This window comes from Vicia villosa, unplaced genomic scaffold (genome assembly GCF_029867415.1).
Source record: "Vicia villosa cultivar HV-30 ecotype Madison, WI unplaced genomic scaffold, Vvil1.0 ctg.000114F_1_1, whole genome shotgun sequence".
NCBI lineage: Eukaryota > Viridiplantae > Streptophyta > Magnoliopsida > Fabales > Fabaceae > Vicia > Vicia villosa.
Window position 1 is genome coordinate 98,159 of NW_026705022.1, and position 10,706 is coordinate 108,864.

General features: G+C 31.1%; 3 protein-coding genes across 3 annotated transcripts; 2 read left to right on the forward strand and 1 right to left on the reverse strand.

The window, feature by feature from the left end:
* Positions 1–1,820: 1,820 nt before the first annotated feature.
* On the forward strand, positions 1,821–5,913 carry LOC131624293 (wax ester synthase/diacylglycerol acyltransferase 4-like). Its single transcript, XM_058895237.1, has 5 exons — positions 1,821–2,144; positions 3,675–4,253; positions 4,501–4,857; positions 5,228–5,365; positions 5,532–5,913. The coding sequence occupies exons 1-5, from the start codon at positions 1,959–1,961 to the stop codon at positions 5,679–5,681; spliced, it is 1,410 nt and encodes a 469-aa protein (XP_058751220.1). The 5' UTR covers positions 1,821–1,958; the 3' UTR covers positions 5,682–5,913.
* Positions 5,914–7,149: 1,236 nt separating this feature from the next.
* On the forward strand, positions 7,150–8,936 carry LOC131624372 (PKS-NRPS hybrid synthetase cheA-like). Its single transcript, XM_058895324.1, has 2 exons — positions 7,150–8,045; positions 8,126–8,936. The coding sequence occupies exons 1-2, from the start codon at positions 7,150–7,152 to the stop codon at positions 8,934–8,936; spliced, it is 1,707 nt and encodes a 568-aa protein (XP_058751307.1).
* A 500-nt stretch (positions 8,937–9,436) lies between these two features.
* LOC131624374 (protein MAINTENANCE OF MERISTEMS-like) lies at positions 9,437–10,018 on the reverse strand. The gene has a single exon (XM_058895325.1). It carries the CDS (start codon positions 10,016–10,018, stop codon positions 9,437–9,439), a length of 582 nt encoding a protein of 193 aa, XP_058751308.1.
* Positions 10,019–10,706: the final 688 nt, after the last annotated feature.

Sequence of the window (10,706 nt, forward strand, 5' to 3'; positions counted from 1 at the left end):
GCTCAGCATAGGTCGACACATGCGCATTATAAGTTTACACATACCCTATGTTTTTCAAAACCAGATTGTTCTATCCATTTCATGTTGACATGTAATGTCTTCAAATCGATACATAGATGCAAATTTACTCCTATAGGTCGACACACGAATACTATAAATTGGCACTTATTGTTTTATTTTTCAAAAATTTGTAAAACTCCATGATCTGTTTTTCTGTTATTTCCTTCTATAACACACACGCCCACTCACCCGCCCACAACAATTACACATAATCATTTTTGTTGGGTGCCATCTAGATACAAGATTCATAAGGTCCAATTTAGAATTGATGTAAATCAAATTGGGTTGTTGTTAACTCTTTGAGCCACAGTTAAACAGCAAAAATTAAACAATTTAACCCGTTAAACCGTGGCAAATCAACCATAACTAATAAGCAAACTTTTAACCGTGCGAGTATTAAAAAAAATTGTTATAACAATTTTATAAAAAAGTATGTATTATTTTAAAAAATAGTTGTAATAATAAATTTATAAAAAGTATGTATTATTTTTACATATAACACTTGCAATTAGTGATATAATAAGAGAGAAAATAATGTATCTAGTCTCTATTAAGTCCAAATACATTATTTACAAGCTCCTATAACATACTCTCTGTATGACAATATAATATATTTTATAATGATATATATGATGGAAACCTAACAAGGAGGATAATATAACACCGCTTGAGGTGCAATAAAAATTGGTATTTATGAAACGGTGAAAAGTGACTAATGGGTAACATTTACAATGGCACTTTTAAAAGTATGAGACCCATACTTTTGAAAAGTGACTATGAGTAGAGCATGTTCATAAATATTTTATCCATGTATTTAAAGGATTGTCATATTATTTCTCACGGCAAAGTTCTTTGCTTTCTACATTTTGGTAGGATTCATTTACCTAGTTAATAATAGTAGGTATAAAGATAAGGTATAATTGATTACCCTGCCAAAATTAGTTTAGCAAAATAGCTAGACTTCCAAACGTGGCTTATACATATTTAATGTACTATTTATTATGAATATGACTATGTTTGATAAGTGTTATGATGATTGTTCTGATTATTTGAAGAGTTGGATATTTTGTTTGAGATTTTTTAGTTTCTTGAAACTAGGTTTATAGTTAAAATTAGTTTAATTTTAGTTTAACATTTAGTGATTTGGAGGAATTTATAGAACACTCGAACTAGCTTTATTTACTAACCGTTGAGGAATAAAAATCCTAAAATAATTATTATAAAAATGAATTAAAATTTAAAATCTAAAAAAATATCTTAGAAAAATACATTTAAGTATAATTTTAACTACGGAGATTTATCAGAATTTAGACTGTATAATTTTTTTTTGGCAAAATACATTTTTCCGATAATATATTTTACAGATTTAAGTATATGGAGTGAATTAAAAAATTTATTATTTCTTTTTAACCATATTATAATTGGTTCAAATTATCTATTAAATGTGCCTATGACTATTTTCTTTAGAAATCTGACCGATCATCTTTATTTAAATGTCACCTCCCAACCATATATTTTTTTTTTAAATTTCAGTATAACAAGCAAGTAGTTTAGAAATGATCTCAAGCAAGTAGTGTACATTAGGTATATATTTAATGCTTTGTTAAAATAAAATATTTCTATTATTGAATGCTAGAGCTACCAGAAAATCTGCAACTTCACTGTGCAAGTACATTAAGAAACCGCCAAGGGTAAGAAGGTGCTAGCTGTGAGACCATTAAATAAGGGCAAACAACCTTATGTGTTTTATTTAATGCCCATCACTCTCACTCTCTCTTTGTTTCTCCTTCTATATATTTACCTCAATTTTCAACACCACAAAACTCATTCATCTACCTAGCTTAGTAGTTACTATATTTTATTTATATAGTTATAGTAGTTTTAGTGAAAGAAAAATTATGGAAGGTTTTGAAGAAGAAATTACAGAGCCAGTGAGTCCTACAGGACAATATTTGAATAGCTCTTGTTTGTGTGTATATATTTTAGGTGTTTTAGAATTTGAAATTTCAATTGATGATTGCCAAACTCTTTCTTTGCTTCAAGATGTCTTTCTTCCCATCAACACACGTTTCTCCTCCATCATGGTAATTATTTATTAATTTATTTGTTTTTATTTATATAGTAATCATGCATGTTTATTAGTATTAATTAATTAGTAGTATTAACTTCACTCACTTTTTTTTAATATTTAGTTTTATTTCTGTTTATATATTTGAATATTGTTTATGTGTGTGCTTTGTTTATTTTTTTATTAATAAAGAAATTATGAACTTTGGAGTAGTTGGCTTTCAAGATCTGTACTCGTGATTTTAGAATGTTTGCTAAGGTTATGTCATAATCAAATTATTTGTTTTAAATATTATATTCCATCCGTATCAATATTATATGGAATATAATATAAGCAGACAAAAACTTATTAAAATTAGTGAAACATAATAATTTATATTAATTTTTGTATATTTTTTCAAAAATAAGTTTTTATAAGAAAGTAGAAAATTAGTTTTTATTGTCAATTAGTTATGAAAAATACGAGAGAATGGATTAAGTACAAATTATGTTTAAGTTCATCTTGAAAATATATATTTAGAATATTATGATTAAATAAAATAAAAATCAATTATTTTTCTTATATTTGAGACAAGCAAAATATGTTTTTTATAAACCGAGAGAATTTAGTATATCACATTAAATTTTTATAAATAAATTTCTTTTTTTTCTCTAAAATTAATTTTTTTAATTTATTATATTACTGTATAACTATTTTTATATAGATCAAATACTTTGGGACAGAGGGAATATATAATAAAAAAGATAATTTTTTTACTTGTAACATTGACCTATTAAAATTTGAGTTAATACCATTTCTTTAACCAATGTAATAAAGTTACTCATGTAATGAACCAATGTAATAAAGTTACTCATGTAATGAATCAATGTTCGTGTGGGAGATGTCTAACATTTATTGTTTCATTGAAGAGTTTGTCTCATGTGAAAGGAACAGTTGAGACAACTTATTTCTTACAGCTCTCTAAAACTTACTACTAGTAAATATTTTGCTTTATAAATATACTAACTATCTAATATATTTGACTTATATATATATATATATATATATATATATATATATATATATATATATATATATATATATATATATATATATATATATATATATATATATATTAATTATTTAATAAATTTAAAAAATAATATTTTCTTATATTAAAGATAAAACTGAAGGGAATAATATTTTTTATTGAAAAAAAATGTATAGGCTAATGGATATATATTAAACAAAACATAGATCTTTGCATGAGCTAATTATATACATATTATTGTGATTTGTTTAAATTTATACAATAATTTTTACATGCATATATGACACCACCTTTGTTATACTCACCAAAAAGAGTTTCTCAACCATAAGCCTAGTTTAGCCAAAATATTACAATATATTTTTTACTTTAATTGTTATGTATTCTTGGTATCAGAATCTGTTTTACTTTATAAACAAAATTTGTGTACATTAGAATGTGTAATTATTTGCAAAATTTAATTTCCTATTAGTGGCAAAAAAATATGAAAAACTAATGTTGAAGTGTTTGATTGAATAGATCAAGGACCAATTCAATGGAGAGAAAATATGGAAGAGAGTTGAAGTTAATTTGGAAGACCATATTAATGTTCCTGAATTTTCAAGTGAAAAATCATGCAACTCATTCTATGATGAATCGCTTGATGAATATATGTCCAAAATATCAATGGAACATTTACCACAAGATAGACCACTTTGGGATATTCACATTATTAAATATCCAACAAAAAATGCAGCTGCAACTGTAGTATTCAAACTTCATCATGCTCTTGGAGATGGTTACTCTCTAATGGGAGCTCTTCTTTCATGTCTAGAGAGAGCTGACAACCCTTCTCTTCCATTCACATTACCGTCGAGCCAGAAACCCAAGTCGATTTTTAGCACAAAAGCAATTATCAAGAGATTTCCTTCTATTTTTTCCTCGACGCTGCGGTCTATGATGGATTTCGGATGGAGTATCGTGAAAAGTAGTATGATTGAAGATGATCTAACGCCGATTAGGTCACGTGCTGATGATATCAAACTTCGAAAAATTACTATCTCCAATGTTTCTTTCACTATGGAGCGGATAAAAGAAGTGAAATCACGACTTGACGTGGTAAGTAAAATAATTCAAAGTAAAATTTTTAATTTATTTATTTCATTTTTATCTTAGTTATATATTTTTTTGTCTCATAGTTGAGTTTTTAGCCTCTTAAAAGATAAATAACTAGGATACGCCTCATGTTCAAATTTGTAGTTTCTAATAATGTCTCTGCACAACTAACTAACGATTGAGTTGACCGAAAAAAGTGATATGTTTAATTTATCTTGATTAATGATTTTTTTTAACGATTTTTTTGCAGAGCATAAATGATGTGATTGCGGGTTTAATTTTCTTTGGAATTCGATTATACATGTTAGAAATTAATCAAGAATCAAGAAAAGCAAGTTCAACAGCATTGGTGTTATTGAACACAAGAAATATCAAAGGTTATAAATCTGTGAAAGAAATGGTTAGCAAGAACAATAATGGTGCTGCATGGGGAAATCAATTTGCATTTTTGCATATTCCAATTCCAAAATTAAATGATCCAAAATTTGAAAATCCACTTGAGTTTATTTGGGAAGCTCATAAAGAAATTAGCAGGAAGAAAAATTCTTTGGTTACTCCTCTTACTGGCATGCTCTTAAATATGGTGAAAACAATCAGAGGCCCTGAGGTTGGTAATTAGTCTTAATTAAATGTCTATTATTTTATATATACATTTTATTTTATTTTTGTCATAAACAAATAAATTTTATATATAAATATGACCGATCACTATTATAAATAAATGTCCAAATTTTAAATTTATTGAATAATTGATACATATATATGATTTAATATATAAGTCAGATAATTGTTTATTCAAATGAATAAAATAATGAATTTTTAATTATAATATTTTTTTGAAAAAAAGAATTTCATTTTTTAAATAAACATGTAATCGAAAACTTTATTTTTTTTAATTTTTTAATTTAGTGTACTTGAATAATAATACATATTTTGTTTCTTTGGAAAACTTGTAAATTAATAAATGGGATATTCAGGCTGCAGCTAGATATGTACACAGTACTTTGAGAAACTCAAGTACAACAATTTCAAACATTATTGGACCAGTGGAACAAATGGCTTTGGCTAATCATCCGGTTAAAGGTTTATACTTCATGGTTGTTGGTCCACCAGAGGTATGTGTTAAGTTTTTTTTTTTTTAAGTTTTCTTTACTAAAAATAAATACATAAATAAATCACCTAAACTATTTTTGTTGAGGATTCATATACATATATGTATCGTTGTCTTTAAAGGTTAATTTTTCAGGTTTTTGTTTTGGTTTTTTGTTTGTGGAATTGCAGAGTTTGACAGTTACAATTATGAGCTATATGGGAAAGTTGAGAATTGCATTTGGTTCTGAGAAAGATTTCATTGACAAACAGAAAATGAAGTGTTGCATGGAGAAATCTCTTGAGATGATAATTAAAGCATCAACAAAGACTATGGCATAAAAAAACTATGTCATATTATTAATTTTTTTTGGTTCAATTATGGTATGTAATGATTCTGTATTAGTTAGTAATTTTTTTGCTTTCATGTGGTATGCATTTTTGTGTTGAACATGATGAGACATTCCAGATTCCATCAGAGTATTCAAGTTGTGTTTTTTGGGATAGCCAATTCGTTAATATTTTCAAACGAATTAGGCAGATATGCATAATTTGGAGAATTACCCCCCCTTTTATACCTGCACCCCCATTTTATTTGATAACTCCAAAAATACCATTGTTCAAAATTCAAATGTGCGTAAGAAACTTCTAATAGACAGTTTAAAATTTCCGGTACAAACAAAATTCTCGAAGTGTAGTCATAATTTTTAGTAAGAACTAATATCGGAAAATTCTAAATTTTCTAATACTATGCAATGAATAAATACAGAGAATTTTGAAGTTCCTAATTAAAATACATACAAAAAAAATCGAAATTTATGAAATTCTTAATAAAAATATAAAAGATTGTATTGGAAATTTTAAAATTCGTAAAAACCTTATTTTTCACAAGATTTCCGAGAAGGTATCGCTCTGGAGGTTTTGTAATTTGCGCAAATTCCGAATGGATTTTTAAAAATGGTTGAAAAATTTGCAAAGTTAATATAGTCAATTCATTGAGTTTGTGGGGGTGTCAAGTTTAAGTGGATTAAATGCTCCATAATTTGGCTACTTATAGAAAATTTTACTTCCTACCCCTACACTTGCCTTCCTACCCCTACAATTTTTAAAAAATGGCAATTTTACCCTCAAACACTAATAACCATTTTACCACTTTACTTTTTACCATTTTTTCAAAAAGTCAAAAAAATTTGAAATCTGCACCCCTACGCGCATCAAAAACGGAATACCTGAGGTAAGAGTTCCGTTTCACAAAGTTACAAACCGGAAGACATTTGAAATCTGTTCCGGTTCATTTTTTTTCCTCCCGGAAGACATTTCAAAACTGTTCCGGTACTTCTAATGCCAAACCGGAACAGTTGGGGAAAGTGTTCCGGTGCACATGGTTACAAACCGGAACAGTTTGGAAATGTGTTCCGGAATGTTTTATTTTTTTTTGATTTTTTGTAATTTTTTTCAGGTATGGAAGTTCCGCTCCAAATTTGTCGTAAAAACGATACAGCTATAGATACCACTGATGCTTTCAGAACTTCAGAGAGATTTGTCACACGGGAAGAAGTTATCCGTTGGGTTAAAGAGACTGGAATTAACAATAAAGTGACCGTTATTATCACGCGTTCAGACACCGAAACAGGCAAAAGAGGAAGAAGTAACAAAGTGATATTTGGGTGCGATAAAAGTGCAAAATATAAGGACAAAAGTGAGACTCAAAGTGCTACTAAGAGATGTGGATGTCCATTCAAAATCAGATCGACTCCGGCAAAAGATGGTTCTGGATGGAAGGTTGATGTAAAGTGTGGAGTTCATAATCATGGTTTACCAGATAGCTAGATTAGAAGGTCATTCATTTGTTGGTAGGTTGACAGCCGATGAGAAGCAGCATGTTGCTGATTTGACAAAGAGACATGTTCCGCCTAGACACATATTGATTTCCTTGCAAGAGCGAGATCCTGAGAACGTCACTCGGATCACGCAAATATACAAGCATAAAAGTGTGATTGAAACGGAGATAAGAGGTCCAAGAAGTGAGATACAACATTTGTTTAAGCTTATAGAGGAGGCGAACTATGTTTATTGGAGTAGGAAACGGGATGATTGTGAAGTTGTGAGAGATATTTTTTGGGCTCATCCAGATTCGGTAAAGTTGCTGAATCTTTTTCCTACTGTCTTGATTATGGACGCCACTTATAAGACCAACAAATATAGACAACCTCTGTTTGAAATAGTTGGTATGACATCGACCGAGTTGACATTTGCGGTTGCATTTGCTTATATGGAGTGTGAGCAGACAGAGAGTTTTATTTGGGTCTTGGATAAGCTGAAGCAATTGTTTGTGAAGAAAGATGTGGTTCCACAAGTGATTTTGACAGATAGAGATCTTGCTTTGATGAAAGCAGTTGAAGTTGTTTTTCCTACGACGCATAACTTGCTATGTCGTTTTCATATTAACAAAAATGTTGGGATGAAATGCAAGGAATATGTGATGAAAGACATGCAAGAGACAATAGGCACATTGTGGAAAGATGTTGTATGGGCTAGTAATGAGGTTGAGTATGGTGTACGGTTGCAATATCTTGAACAAGCATGCTTTGCTTGTAATGACTTCCTCGATTACGTGAAGAACACTTGGTTGATCCCACATAAGCAAAGATTTGTAGGCGCATGGATTAATCGAGTGCTTCATTTTGGTAACACCACGACAAATCGGTATGTCATAATTCTTAAAATTTTTATTATGTATTAATTTTTAAATTATTAATTTTTTATACTTTCTTTGTTTATTTTAGGGTTGAATCTGCACATTGGAAGCTAAAGCAGATGATAGGAGACAGCCTTGGTGACATGGTCAAAGTTTGGGAAGCTATGAATTCTAACCTAAAAATCCAAATAGGTAACATTCGAGCTTCGTTTCAAAAAAGTTTTTATGAGGTTGAGCACGCACACATTAGTCCATTTTATGATAATTTGCGTGGTTCAGTATCGAGAGCTGCTTTGAGACGCATTGCAGAAGAGTTATCGAGGCTTGATTATGTGTTAAATAGTAGGGAAAAATGTGGTTGTACTATGATAACAAGTTATGGGCTACCTTATGCTTGTGAGATGGGAAGATTGATTGTTGTTGGAATCCCATTACAAGTAGAAAGTGTTCATCTTCAATGGAGGATACTATCTATGGAAGGTGACTTGTCTTTAGACGAGGAAGCCGGTTCGGAGGTTGATATGAGTAATGCAATTGATGAATTGTGGAGAAGGTTTAAATCACTAGATGTTGTTGGAAAAAGAGCATTGAAAAGTAGGGTTTGTGAAATTGCATATCCCACAACAACTTCATTGTGTCCACCACCTGAGAAAATAAAAACTAAAGGCGGAGTGAAGAGGAAAGGGAAGAAACCAGTTGGGTATGATGTTTATAGGGATCCTTCAGGTTTTGAGTATGCTGATCAGGCGTCTCAATCTTCACAAAAACAATCGCAAGCATCACAAACTTCTAGGAAGCAATCACAGTCAAAGAAGCAATCACAATCAAAGAACCATGGTTTCACTCTTCAGTTTCCTTGTCATATTAGGCCATATATTACCGAGATAGGCCATATTTAATTACTTATTTATTAAATTATTTAATTATTTAATTACTTATTTAATTATTTATTTAATTATTTTTTTGTTATGAAATCAGGTTAATATGAAAGAAGGCTTCCCACTGCCACCCGTCACGTTAGATTGGATGAAGTTTCGTCTTCAAGTGGCGACATCTTGGATGTTAGGTTTTGCTGGACGTCTTCAATATTGGCATCATCTTACGCCTATGTTACCATCAAGTGTTAATTTAGATTAAGTGACTTTTATTTATATGTAATATTTTATTTATGTAGAACTTTAACATTAGAATATAGAACATCTTTTATTTATATAGAACATTAACATTATCCAAATAAAATCTTATCCAAATAAAAATAAATATACCATAAAATATAAAGTAGAATATACCATAAAATATACCATAAAATATAAAGTTGAATATATCATAAAATATAAAATAGAGTTTACAATCATAAAATATAAAATAAAATATAAAAAAGAGTACAATCATAATAGAGTCAATGCTCACGGGCGATGCGTAACACCTCAAATAAATCAGCATATGTGACATCATCCTCCTCTGCCTCTACCTGCCGGAGATAACGGTGCACCAATGTGGAGGCACGAGCCCAATCCGGATCAGCTGGTCCTGCCTCAAAGACAGGAACTGCAACCTCTCTACGCGCACTAGGTGGGGGAGGCACCACCTGAGGATGCGAAACGCGGTAATACCACTCTAAATATCCATCAACCGTCTCATGAGGGTATCCCACTGGCCGTGTATCTCTAATCACATCTGTCACGCTCTGGACATAAGCAATCCACTCCACAACAATCTCATCATTGCTGAGCGTATCAGCAGGAGGTGCAGGCGGAATATATTGACAATAACCAAACTGCCGAAGACACCTGTCAGGTAAGTATAGCACATGTAACTCACCCCAAACGAGAAAAACTCTGTACAGAGATAACTCGTTAAAAGCTCGATGATGTCTATGATCCTCAAATGGGCGCCATATGACATCTATAGGTGTCAGCTCGTCCAATATCGGTCTATACGCATCCACCTTGATGGCTCCTTGCCTGTAGGACCATCTCATCGCCCGCGGAAGCCCAAGGTTCTCAGATGGCCGCCAATTTTCTCCTTTCCTTCCCAGTGTAGGAAAGTACTCATGTATCCAACACTATTAACAACATAAATAATATAAATAATATATATATATATATATATATATATATATATATATATATATATATATATATATATATTACATAATATAAATAATAATATATGAATTAACATACAATTAATTAAAAATAACTTAAATACCTGAATCAGAGTAGGATATCCACCGAGCTGCTTGCAACTAACTAAACATAGATGCATCACCAAGGTGGCGATAAAGAGTGACCAGGGCAGCAGATGCCCAACTGTAGTGACTGAGCCCACGTAGGTCTCTAAATAGTGGCAAATACCGGGCCTCAACCAAAGTTAATGTCTTATCTGCAAAAATGGTAGAACCTACCAACATCATCAAATATGCCCTGGTCGCGAAGTCCCAACTACCAGCAGCACGGTACTCCACAAATCTGTCGTACAACCACTGCAGTGAGTAATAAGCTCCCCTGCATGAACGCACATGCTCAGCCATGGCACGTCTACCCACTCCCAATAACTCACAGCCAAGATCAACCGCCACCTCCTCTGTGACGTGCTCATTAGGATACCAAAACATACCCCCAATAGGTAAATGCAGCAGGCAGGCAACATCATCCAATGTAATCGTC